This window comes from Nipponia nippon, unplaced genomic scaffold (assembly GCF_047370975.1).
Source record: "Nipponia nippon isolate SJK-2023a ecotype South Korea unplaced genomic scaffold, ASM4737097v1 scaffold_9, whole genome shotgun sequence".
Taxonomy (NCBI): domain Eukaryota; kingdom Metazoa; phylum Chordata; class Aves; order Pelecaniformes; family Threskiornithidae; genus Nipponia; species Nipponia nippon.
In genome coordinates this window covers 5,612,055-5,625,504 of record NW_028262413.1, presented here as the reverse complement: position 1 = coordinate 5,625,504, position 13,450 = coordinate 5,612,055, and the positions used below count along the sequence as shown (strand labels likewise).

General features: G+C 48.4%; 1 protein-coding gene across 2 annotated transcripts in view; it reads left to right on the top strand.

The window, feature by feature from the left end:
• Window positions 1-13,069, top strand: part of FAM107A (family with sequence similarity 107 member A) — a 32,586-nt gene extending 19,517 nt beyond the window's left edge. For both annotated transcript variants that reach the window (XM_087743283.1, XM_009469858.2), the window contains 3 exons: window positions 3,653-3,827; window positions 8,393-8,549; window positions 9,750-13,069. In XM_087743283.1, coding sequence (XP_087599409.1) covers window positions 3,653-3,827; window positions 8,393-8,549; window positions 9,750-9,857 — 440 coding nt within the window. In that variant the 3' untranslated portion in view covers window positions 9,858-13,069. The remainder of the gene's footprint in view (window positions 1-3,652; window positions 3,828-8,392; window positions 8,550-9,749) is intronic.
• Window positions 13,070-13,450: the final 381 nt, after the last annotated feature.

The window sequence follows — 13,450 nt, the reverse complement described above, 5'->3', positions numbered from 1 at the left end:
CAAACACAGCTACTTTTTATAAGCAACACTCCAAAGCAGATCTATTTAAAAGGTCACACTGTCTTTCTGAGTACAGCAGAGGGTATTAAAATGCACATGTATTTTTTTGTTTGTATCTTGCCAAGAACAATACAAAAATGTCTAACACCTTTTGCTGATTTATGATGGTGGCCAAGGAGGTGCCAGAGCAGAGCCTTGTTCATTGATCTATGGCTGAATCATGCAAAAACAGACATCCTGCTGTAAATCCACTGCAGAGACCTGGTGTGATTTATACCTCCAACACTATAAATAATGACAAAAAGCAGCCTGATAGCAGTCTGTCTCCCCTTACATGGACATGAATTACATCAGGTCTTGAAGATGACAGATCTACTCCACAAGAAACATTTTGCACTGGGTCCCTATCTGCCAACCTGCAGGAGAAAGAATGCCCCGTCCTTCCTCCCAGCATAACCCCAAGCTGTGTTTCAGATGCACCCATATTTTTATATTCTCATTTTTCTTTTTCTGCTCAATGCAAATGAAGACATTCCTTGAATTGTTCCAGACTAAGGTCTTCTGAAGGTTTAACATGTTATTCTTGTAGCGAGGTTCAAGGCTCCTTCCAGTCCCAGTCAGGGACAAGGTCAGGGCTTTGACTTTGTCCCCGGGGCAGCAGTACGGGCACCCACTGGAAGCCAAACCCTCCAGGTCGGTGTCTGCACACCCCTAGGCACATCTGTCCCAGTGAAAACCAAGCTCAGAGCTACCTGCTGTGTCCTGGCCCCTGCAGTATTGTTCAGGCAAATTGCACTCATTGTAAGGACTTTTGCATGCTGATTTCACAGCCTGGCCAGAAATGCTTCCAGTCCCTTTCAGTTCCTCCCACTCCTTCCTTCCCAGTATTTTCTTCATTTCTACTAGTTTCAGGGAAAAAAGTTCCCCATCTGCCTTCAGTAAATAGGGTGATAAACTGCTGCTTCTTTGCAAGCCTCAGCCATGCAACGTTAGATTGCTGCAGTCTGGAAATAACCACATGAGCCAATTCAAAACCTCCAGGCTCTCCGCGGTGCTTCCCCAAAATGCTGCACAAGCAGGGGGTCCTCCAAGGTGGGGGGGGGCCTTCCCTGATCATCCTGGGTGTCTGGGGGGTGGAAACACCACAGGACCAAACTGAAGGGCTGGGTGACACCATGCAATAGGGTTGTGTGCTGCTGGGCATTAGCCCTATGTGGATGTGGGGACAGCCTGCCCCAAGCGAATCTCCTGGGATCTGGGTCTTGGAGGTAGGGAAGAAGGGATTCCCACTCCTGAGTTGCAAAAGGAAACCAGAGGCAGGGGGAAAACAGTACTTTATAAGTAACAGTGCTGCACCAGTGCTCCAAGAGCTAGTACAGCTTAGCGGCAGGGCCTCAGAGCTACTTGGTATAGAAAAAAACTACAAAAGTCACTAGAGTTACAGCCATTTACAGCATCCAGGTTGGTCCTTCAGGCTTGGTTGGCCACATAATCCTTCCACGCTCGCTGCTCGCTGCATTATCCCCTAGCAGAGCACAACAGGCGGATTTAAGATGGACAAATCCAAGATCCCCAGCCCTTCTCCTGCCATGCGGCAGGATTTGGTACCCAGCTCACAAGCAAGTGCGGGCACCTCTGTCACAGGAGGCAGCTCTGGTCTAAATGACGGCTCAGGAAGAGTGGGAAAAGGGTAACAGGACAACACAGTGACACTGAGGCTAGTCTGTTAGTATAGCTGTCCAAAAACAGTGTTTCCATTAAAAACACCTGGCATTTTATTTAAGTTACCCCATGGAGAGACTTTTTTGTTTGAAGAATGAAGACATTGCTTTGCCATTTGGAAATGGGAGCTCATCCATTTCATTCATGCCAAAACAAACCTTTGCTTTTGTACCTACCTTCCTTGTCTTTTGTCTGCCTCTTCTCCTGTGAAAAAAGACCAAAAAAGGGAAGAAGTAGAAGAAGAAAAAACCCAAAGCAATTTTACCCCAGTGAAAACCCAACACGTTTTCTCATTGTTCAAAACCTGGATTTTGTCTAATAAAAATTATCCATGAAATTGTGCTGCCTTAACCCTCGGCTGTTCTTCAGTCCCTGCGTCTCTCTGGGAGACAACGTTGAGCCCCCAGTTTCAGCCTGCGGAGTCCGGCCCCGCAGGGCTTTGAGTCAGCCTGGCACTTGCCATCAAACATCAAACCACGCCACCTTCCCTTCTGCCAGCAGTGATTTATGATCCTAGAGGAAAATAATTCGATACAAGAAATCACTGGTTCCAGCTTCCAAGCGCCCTTTAAATATGTACCGAACTATTCACCCCAATTACACTCATGTAATGGGCTCTGATTTGTTTTCCTTTGTTCCCAAAGCAGTAGGGCACTGGCCACATTAACATTCAACGAGAAGTTGTTTGATATTGAATCATTTCTTCAGCAGTATTATTCCTTACACAATTCTGTTTGATTGCAATCCACTTTACGTTTGATAAGTACTTACTGACTATGAAAGAATGCCTTAGCCTGCTTTCTCTTGCCTTTTTTTATTGATTTCTCTTTTAAAAGAGCTTTATTCCTTTTATACATGAGATTGCAACAAGAGCGAGAGGCAACATTACTGAACAACTGTTTTCCTTGCTGCTCCATCAACCCCTACAACTTCACACTAGGCCCCCAAAAATACTGTAATAACGAGACACTTACAGACATGGAGCTGCCTACACCCTTTTCCTGGGACTTTTTGTTCTTACTGGTAAAATTCCAAATTGCTCAAGTGAATAGTCAGGAATAAATTGCTCTTTCTGAGCCCCTGATTAGAGCGTACACTGAATAATTGCAGGCAGCCCCACTGTGCTCCGCATTTAAAGACACAGCCCGCCGCATGCAGTTTGTCTTATAACTTGTGCTTTGCACTCACTTTGTATAGGGTTTTCAGTAAAGGAGAAACATAGAGCACGTGGAAAATACCAACAGTGAACATGCCCTGCGGTTTGCCTGAAATCCAAGCTGCTATCACTTCCAAAACAGTGGGCTCTTGTTCTTACATCCAGAACATACAAATTATTACAGCACGATCACATACTGCATGGGCGAATTATGCTTTTCTGGGCATTGGGCTCGATCCTGCTTATTAGGCCAGCAGGATATCAGCAAGATCTTTCCTTGACAAGAGGTTTCAGATACAGCAGCACTTCCTCAGGCCCGTGTTTCGGAAGCCCCTCAAATCCCACAGCATCCCCTCAAATCCCACAGCATCCCCTTGTGCTAAGGGACCGATGGCCTCGGCCAGGATGACCAAAGCAGCAGCTCAGCACAGTCCACATCCACGGCTGTTTCCAGTTTTATTTAGACCTAGCTTGAATTAATTAATCCTTGGCACTAAATGCTGCAGCCACTGAAGCGAGCGGCTGGCAAGTAATTTAAGTGATCTAATTCATATGTGTCTCATCAACAACTCAAAGGGAGTATTTTTTAAAACCTCTAAAAAAACCCTCACCAGCCCATGGAGACACATGCAGACAGACGCTGACGCGGGTGTCGAGCAGCCGGGGCAGGCACCATCTCTTCTCCTCTGTCTTGCCCAGGGGAGGAGAGCTCCAGCAGGTTCCACACCGCAGCAGGGTGAGCCTTCTCATGCAAACACCTCTCTTCTTTTCCAGCATCGATGTACACTGAAATACAGCAGGAGCGACCGGACAGTGGGAATATTCTGACTCACCCAGACTACATAGATGGAAACCCAGACCTCATCAAACCTAAAAAGCTCCTAAATCCTGTAAAAGCCTCAAAGAGCCACCAAGAGCTGCACAGAGAGCTGCTGATGAACCACAAAAGGTAAGAGGAGGTCGCAGCCTGCCGCTGGAGCGGTCCGAGAGGTGCTGAGCCGTTGGAGCTCAGCAGCCGAGACACAAGTGCCAGCGACAGCCTGCGAGTTGGAAGGGCATGATAAATCCCTTCACTTGCAAATGAACACCAGGTAAAACTTGCTGTAGTCCTCTTTTCTCTGATGCAATGGTTTCTTTTAAAACAACAGCAAAATGAAAAGCCCCCTGCTCTGCCATCCTGAAGCATCAGGTAGCACTTTTTGGAGCTGCTTGCTCTTTCCACCCACCTCAAGCCACAAGCACTGGAAGATGCGAGGCATCCCTACAGCCCCCTTCTCAGTGTCCCACATGTGTTTTCTCCCTGCTCCTGGTTCTTCTGTCGCCATCACTGACCTGCCAAGTCCCCAGCAATGTGCAGCCTTCCTGTGTGCTTTAAGGTCAATCCAGAGGCAGTAAGAGCTGCAGGGTGGATGGAGCCATTGAAAGCTGGGATAGCATCAGCGTGAGATCTTCTGTACAAGGAAAAGGCTGTCTCCCTAAAAATCAAAGGAGCAAAGATAGGCTAGATTCACATTCCTGATTTCCTACCCCATCACCCCAATTTAACTCTTTGGGGGCACATATACAACATCAGGATAACGACAGCAGGGACTGAGAACCTATAACACACCATTCCTTTGCGGCAACTGTCTGAACATCAGTGCAATAAAAGCATATTCAGTTCAGAGCCTTTTTAGCACAGCAAGAAATCTGTTGGCTTTCTATTGACATTTTCTGAATACCCTGAAATATTCTGACATGACAGCACTTTGACCATCTAATTAAAAGCAGCACAGCTTCTGTTCAAAAGGACTACAGTCATTACGAGAACCAGACACATATATTAATTCGGCAAAAAATCAAGCCTGCCAGCGGGGTGCATTAACCAATACTGGCACTGGCTGGGCTTGGGTTTGATTTGATTTTCACAGAATCAGAAGATTTGCAGGGACCATGCCCAGGCCATTCTCCAGCATCGAGGCAGAGGTAACCATACCAGCCAGATATTTTTAAAACTCTCTGGTTATGGCGTGACCATATCCTGCCTAGTGATATCGCTCAGTTTAAAGGCTCACCCACCAGCATTGGCTTTGATCTGGCAGAATGTCATTCCAGTCTAACCACAATGGACCAAAGCATCAAGAAATTCCTGAAACAGAGGTAGCAGAGATGAACGGTGGCAGGCAGGGTACAGATCCCACAGCACCAGGCTGAGCTGATTCAAACTGGCAAATACGAAGTCCATCATCATTTTGTACTCGAGTCCTATGCCTGCCACCATGATGTATCCACATGTGCCATCAGATGTTGTCAGGAGACAGCCCCATCACATCCTTACCCCTCTCAGTCATAGAATCATAGAATCATTGAGGTTGGAAAAGACCTCTGAGATCATCGAGTCCAACCATCAACCTAACTGCCAGGTCCACCTCTAAACCATGTCCCTAAGCACCACATCCACATGGTTTTAGAGCACTTCCAGGGACTGTGGTTGCACCACTTCCCTGGGCAGTCTGTTCCAATGCCTGACCACTCTCTCTGTGAAGAAATTTTTCCTAGTATCTAATTTAAATCTCCCCTGGTACAACTTGAGGCCATTGCCTCTCGTCCTGTTGTTTGCTACCTGGGAGAAGAGACCAGCTCCCACCTGGGTACAGCCTCCTTTCAGGCAGTTGTAGAGAGCGATAAGGTCTACCCTCAGCCTCCTCTTCTCCAGGCTGAACAACTCCAGCTCCCTCAGCTGTTCCTCACCAGACTTGTGCTCCAGACCCTTCACCAGCTTCGTTGTCCTTCTCTGGCCACGCTCCAGCACCTTGATGTCCTTCTGGTTGTGAAGGGCCCAAAACTGAACACAGTGCTTGAGGTGCAGCCTCACCAGTGCCGAGTACAGGAGGACAATCACTGCCCTGGTCCTGCTAGCCACACTATTTCTGATACAAGCCAGGATGCCGTTGGCCCTCTTGGCCACCTGGGCACACTGCTGGCTCATGTTCAGCTGGCTTTCAACCAACACCCCCAGGTCCTTTTCCATCGGGCAGCTCTCCAGCCACTCTTCCCCCAGCCTGTAGCGTTGTCTGGGGTTGTTGTGACCCAAGCGCAGGACCTGGCACTGAACCTCGTTGAACCTTGTTGAGTCCTGTATATCTCAGGCATCAATCTAAACCTGCTTTGGCTCTGTCCTCCCAAATATATTTCAGCAAATATATGAAACAAACTCTACTGCAAATAATAATCTATTGTTGCTGGTTTCTTGTCACTCTTGAATCCACCAGTTTTGCTTCCTGCTACATGTTACTGTAGGGTGAGAGAGGTGAGAAGGGAAGAGAGAAGGATCTATGACTTGCTCCTGCATCTGCTTTGCTGTTGGTTTTTCCCCTTAAGCAGCAGGGAGAAGCAACTCACATCAGGAGCTTGTGCAACAAAACCCGTATCTTAGTCAACACCTCTGGGTACTAACAACACAGGCTGATTAAATCAAAGAGTAACAAATCCACAGGCAACATTGCAAGCTGTGTCTCCAGCAAGCCAAGGCAGGTTTTCTCTCTCTCAAGCCTTGGGAAAAGCACCTCTGCAAGATCTGAGTTCTTCCTGACTTGAAAAAACATCATCATAGCTCTGGGGCCAATACTACAACTACCTTCACTGATGCTGCCGTGAACTTTGTCCCACCATAAAGCAAAAACCAGAAATGACAACAGGAAGCATCATTAAACATAGCACTGGAAGGATGCAAGCACTGGTCCCCAGCCATGTTGTGATAGCACAGAGGTTTGCTGCATCTGGAGAGCATTTCCCTCTCCTGCCGGCCAGTTCAGTTTCTCATGATGTGAGACACCACCTCAGCGTCCACCACCCTGCCAAGGAAGCTCAGTAGTCCACAGGGTTTGATGTCTCTGCTTTCAAACGACCTTAGCAGAAACCAACCAGCCTTTGGTCAACAGAAACCTCCCAGTTCTGAGGATGAACTTTGCATTAATAGTGCGCACTGACCTGCCATGCCCTGGGCAAGCTCTTCGCACAGACATGGGGAAGTTCCCTCCTCTCCTCAAAACAGACCTTCACCCACAGGAACACCAAACACCCCACATTTTACAATGGGACTTGTAAATACTCTCAGCCCATTGATTTAAACAAGTGTTAAACCCAGCCCATGAAAGTCGTCAGGCCCCACTCCTCCCCTGTGTGTGACAGCTACGAGGGCTTCAACTCCTTCTCCTCAAAAACACAACTTCAGTCAATGACTTCTAGTTCTGTATTTTCTTGCAAGATTATTTACATTCCAGCTGCTATTGCAGAAGACAGCCTGCGTAAATGCGGCCTCGACCACTTCTTAATAATCTGTTCTTCAGCGACAAAAAACTCTGTGCCATTGCAAAAAAGCCTCCTGAAATTCAGCAAATGTTCAACTTCCCAGCAGCTCCAGGTTTTTGCCTCTCTCTGACAAGGACTCGGCGGGGCAGGGAGTCACTGCTTTTAGTGATTTAACCAGGAAGCTGACAGATTTTATGAAGGCAGATTCCTTATGGCACGGAGGTGATGAGCTGGTCAAACCACTATCCTGGAAGGGCAGGAACCATCCCACAACCGCATCTGGACTTGTTCTGCATTCACCCATAGCCCTACATGTCCATAACTACTCCCATGCTTCTAGGGGGGCAGAAGCTGGTGGGAAGATGGCCTGGGTCAGCTGCAGAAGGTAAATCTTAGTGTCTAAATTCAGGCATGGCAATATGCAAAGTGTTAGATTTCTGAAATTTATTTGGAGAACTTCTTTCATCTCTTTACCACGTATTTATGCCTTGCCTGCATGTCCTTGCCACGTCTCCTTTCCCGTGATCCCACCCCTCACAGAACAGGGCTTGGAGCAGCCCTGCTTCATCTGAGATGCTTCAGGCGGCTGAAGGGGAGCCAGGCGCTTGCGCCATCGGCAAATGCTCCGGTTTCCAGGAGAAAAGGACATTTCGTTTTGCCCTCTTGACCCAAACTCTCCATGTCAGCAGGGGGACCGCTAGCCCTCAGCTCTGAAGCAATGCTGGGATGCAGCAGGGAGGAAACAAACTGCCAGGACAATTATTGCAGATCAATGACTACCCCTGCTGGCGGAAAAAACATCGTCATCATTTAAAATGCCCTCAATGCTGCTGAAGCTGTCACTGACATAATTAAAACTAGTAACAGCAAGAGCCAACGGAAGGCCCCATTTCCATACCCAACCCAGAAAGCTGGAGCACCTCAGTGTAATGGGATTAGCAAAACTTCCAGCACCACAAGCCCCGGACACGGACAGCAAACGCCGTGCCCACCCGAGGCAGGCAGCCCGAGGCAGGCAGCCCAAGGCACCATCCCGCAGTAAGGTGCTCCTGGTAACGCCCTCAAAGCCTTGTGGATGGATTTGTGGACCAGGACTGGCTTGTGGACCAGGTCTCCCATGTTTCCATTTAGGATCGAAAAGAGTTTTGGAGTTGCCAGGCTGGCAGTGGTTACACCCCAGGGTGTAGGCGCTCCAGCCCTGATTTATCTCCTTTTTATCCACAGAGGCTTGGGCATGGAGAGCAAGCCAGAGCTGCAGCGGGTACTCGAGCACCGACGGCGAAATCAGCTCATCAGACAGAAGAAGGAAGAGGAAGAGGCAAAGAAATTGCAGTCACCTTTTGAAAAAGAGCTATTAAAGAGGCACCAGAGGCTGGATCAGGTAGAATTGAGTTTTTGGTCATCCCCGGGTTATCCTAACCACCCCGCACGAGGCACAGACCACAGGGGAGACGGGTGGGCTGAGGCTCAACCCAAGGTATAGCGTTGCTACCCCTCCATAAAACAGGAGCCACAGTATATCCTTCACTGCTGCCCCATGCAGCTGCAGCACCCTCATCCTCACACTGGGATTCACCTCATTCATACCTCCTCGCCCAGGACCACCACCATGCACCACTGGTGCTGGGTCTCCTCTGGGTCCCATGTGGAGTCCTTGGGGCGTGCTTTCCAGTTCAAAGCACCCCAAATAGCATGGGGGTTGTTGCAGCACCCTCCACAGGGGTGCTCAGGACCCCGGGGTGCAGGGTGAGAGGCTGCAGAAGTGCTGGAAGGTGCAAGCCCTGCTGCAATCACACCCAACCTGCTTTTGGGAGCAGTTCCTGGCATGTACTCTGGCCAAAAATATGCCTGGGTAGAGCAATATTCAGGACAGGCACTTGTCAGTGGCACAGCCATGCTCCGGGTGCTCTCTGCACCTTACCCCTTACCCAAACCAGTGCAAGCAGCAAGTCAGCTTTTTGCCACTGAAAAGAAAGTCATTCCCTGTCCTACTTGCCAGTATTTGCACTGCAAATGGATGAAACTAGTTTATTTAATTAGTGACACAACAGCTCTCTTGCAATAATACCAGCCAAGCCAAGATCACTTGAAAATCGAAGCCCAGCACACTCAGAGAAGAGCCGGGAATATGAAACAAGGTAGTTTAGGGACAGATCCATGAAGAGTTCCCATATAAAAGTGAGTGAGTACAACGACTTAACCCCCCTTAGACGATAACCTAATGCTGAGAGCTTTTCCCAGGCTCACTGGCCTCCTTTGCTGGGAAGGTTTCAAGCCTCCTCCTCCCTCCTCCATGCCAGGTCTGAAGTGAAGCACTCCCCTGCTTTTCTGCTGGAGACATTCCTCCCTGGAGGAAAAAAAGAAAAATGTTTCAGTTGGCCAGAGAAAGAGACTCGGGGTGAACGTGGCTCTGGTGTAATGGTTTGGAAAAAGAGAGCACCAACACATGCACTACACGCTCATTCAGCTTTGGCCAATAATAACTGGACGGCCAGCAACAATGAAGCCCACTGTTTTAATGTAGCTAATGCACTTTTGTCCTTTTGCCTGCACAGATAATGGCAACTCTTCTTTCTTACAGCTGGAGAAGGAGCAGGAGAAGCAGGAAGACCATGCACCAGAATTCATTAAAGTCAAGGAAAACCTGAGAAGAACATCGACGGTGACTGGGGATGAGAAAGCAGCGTAGCTTCTGCCAAAACTCAACAGGGATCCTACCAAGGCCGGCGCTAACACATACACGCTGACATCTCTGTACATGGTGGACATTCACAGCCGCAGTGTTGGGGCTACTTACGGTTATTAACACTTGCTCCAGTAGACGGCACAAAAAAGGTTCTCCCAGCCCAGGAAAGTGTCACTGTGGAAAAGGTGCAGTATTCACCGAAGAAGCACTCACATGGAGAGAAGCAGAGAGAAATGATGTGATTTTCCCCCCAGATTGTGGGTGCACGCTAACCTCCAGCTAACTCTTGGTTAACCCTTGAGACACAGCAACTGTTTAAGCCAGGGAACTCTGTGGAGGGATGGGTTGGGGGACCCCTGCTTCTTGCTGGAGGCAGGCTCGCCAGGCACGGGGTGGCAGGAAGGGACCTGCAGCTCTGGAGAACCTCCTGGAAACCTGGCATGGTAACTAAAAGGGACAATCTGCGTATTACTGAGACCATAACAGCTTTCCCAAAGGTCCCTGGTATTGCACCAGTGTGTGAGTCAAGCCTGGCTGAGGCTGTGTCCCAGCAGCACACCCGTACTATTAGAAAAATCAACCTCTGTGTGCCCATAGCAATGCAGCACAGGCAGGTGCAACTGTTCTTCACGAGCACCTTTAAACTGCATTTCAAACCTGTTTGAAAACAGCTATTTAGGCAGTTCCATGCTCAGGCAGAAAATACATTGGACTGTACCACCAACACCCCAAGTGGGAGGCAAATGCTCTGCGCAGAAAGCACAGGCTGGGTGTTCTCAGCGTGGGTGTTCATGGAAGGTGCAGTGACCAGGCAGCAGATCCCTGTGGATGCAGCAGACAGACAAACTGCTTCTTGCCCCTGGACTACTGAGCTTCAGCCCCTCACCCAGCAGCTGGACATGTGCATGGACATAGGGACCCACAAGAATGTCCTGTGGTTGAGGGGTGGTGATGTCCTACTGGTGTCAGGCTGCTCTCCTTTTCACCTGCACGCAGCTGACATCTGTAGGCACCAGGGGAAACGGGGCACATAGATACTGATGCAAAACTATTTGTCAGGGCTTCTCATCCCCTTTTCTAGAGGTCAGAGCTGCCTCATTTCAGCTGCCACCTTGCAAAGCTAAAAATCTTGCTGCTGGTATAGCAAAGCTGAGATAGATGGTGCATTGGCACTATGTATGGACAGAGCCTACCACATTGACGGGGCATCCGTGCCCTGAGGTGTCCACATCTAGAGCTAAAACTGCTCCTTCAGGAAGATCTCGGCTTCTTGCTTCTCACATCAGCCCTGATACAAAGCCTAAACAGAGTAACTCACCAACTGCCTTTGAACACTGGCTCTTGAATGGCAAGCCTCAATGGACGTAGTCAGCTGGGAAGGTAATACCTGGTTAAACAGTATCTACTATCCACAGCTTCAGTGGATCCATACATAAATTAAGGGAAACTGGGCATTTATCACATATTTATTAAAAACTTACTAATCCCTAGTCTCCCTGGTCCAGCGGGGTGTTTCACTTCAGAGGACTGTTGCTTGACCTGGCATCTGAGCCACATCATGTGTCAAGAGCAGTGATACAGGTACAGGGCTTTTGCCACAGTCTTGGACTACAGAAGCCCTTAACTCCGTTTCAGTCCTTGAGAGCCCCATCTCACAGCACTGTCTCTGCAGTAGTTTTTAGCCCCTTGCTCATCATGCTTATTCTAAACAAGTTTTGAGTTCAGAAATCCAGGGCATATGGTCATTATGGGTCAAACAAGATCTGAAAGGATCTGTTATGTCCTTTCCAACTGTGAAGCTTTTCATATAGGTTATGATTAAAACCATGAAGAAGAAGCAGCATCAATGATTTTTTCAGGGGGAAAAAAGCCAAATTTCTCCAAGAAAAAAAAGGTGTTGCTAAGGATGCTTGTACACAGCTGTAAAGAATGCTGTGTTATACTCCATAGATAACATCAGTTTAAATAACAAGCCAGAGAATCACTGTGCTGGGGTTTTGTGAGGGGTTATGGCACAGATTAAGTAACCTTGATCAAAGAACTCAAAAAAATTCAGCAAATTAATTTGTAATTTTGCCACAGATGGAAATGCACTCCAGGAGAGGCAATCTGTCGCTCCATATGCACCAGTGAAATCAGTGTTATCAGCTCACCCGGGCTGGGATGGGGGCATTTATGCAAGTCCTTGGGTGGGAGCCATCCGGTAAGGCCTGGGTAAGCCAAGTGCTCAGATCAGTAGTGAAAAGGTTGCAAATATTTTGCTGTGGTCTTCTTGAGTATGCAAACATTATCCGGAAAAAAAAACAAATCAAGGTGTCTCCCTTCGATGTGGTGTCCACCCCACAGAGCGGGGCTACACACGAACGCAGCTGGGGATTGCTAAGGGGTGGCTGGGTCATTTTCAGTGGGTGTCCAGAAGGGAAAGGGAGGGCCAGGTCATACTGTCGTAGCTCAGGCTGAGCTAATGGAGGCACAAAAAACCCTTCCAGCGGTGGAGAGGCAGCAGAAAGCCCTGATCCGGCTGCCTACCGGCACCCCGTGGGCGGTGAGCCAGGACCCAGCCGCACGTCTGCACACCGACCCACCAAACCGGCCCCAAGCAGCCGGCACCGGCAGCTCCCACGGGGCCGGGACGGGCTGTAGCAGCCCCGTGGCAGCAGCAGGGCACACGGTGCTTCGTCCCCGGCAAGAGCTCCAGCCCTCCGTGACAGCACATGGGAAATGATGCTTTTCCAGTTCAAGCGTTGGCTTAAAAAATCACAGCATTTTCCAACACAGCTCTTCTCACCCCTGCGATCTGGTAACCACCTCCCCGGCTGGGCTCAGACCCAGAGCCTATACAACCTTCACCGATGCTCTTGTGCTTCATGGCGTGGCAGCGTGGAGGTGGCACCCAAAACAACATCAGTGTTGGCACCACCAGGAAGATTTTGGGGTATCTTTGTGTCTCTTTTTCTTTTAAATGCATTCCTCCCTATGCCACTAAAACACATTCCTGAATAAACGTGGTGTATCCAGAAGATAGATACAGATTATCAGAGTATTGATGGAAGACAATTTTTTGCACTGTGTATGTTGCCTATGTGGTATATAGTCTATATTCTGTGTTGGTGTTTATACATTTATATAAAAATATATGTCATGCGACTCTACTTAATTAACTCACACTGTTTAATGTGGCCACTTCTGAAGAAATAAAGTAAATGATGATTGTATATTTTGCTCTTTTCCACAAGGAACTGAAAAAGCTCCGAGGATGCAAGCAGACAACAGCCAAATAAACTGAACGAACATAAAAAGCAGTGAAGTCTGACAGCAACTCCTTCGTTAGTGCTGTGTTAACTTAGTCATCAACGAGCTGTTTTCATCATCCGCACCCAGTGCTGCCTCCATTGCTTATCCCCAGGCTTCACCTCAATTTACTGAAAGTTTAAGGGCACAAAAATTGTGGAATCAGGCTTTGTGCACTAAAACTTCCCATATGTTTGATTTCTAACTGGCCACGGATGCCCACCTGCCTGGTGGGGCGAGACCCACAAAGCCAAGGAAACACATTGCCCTTGGATTTAATTTAAAAACTCAGTTTTGAACTGAAG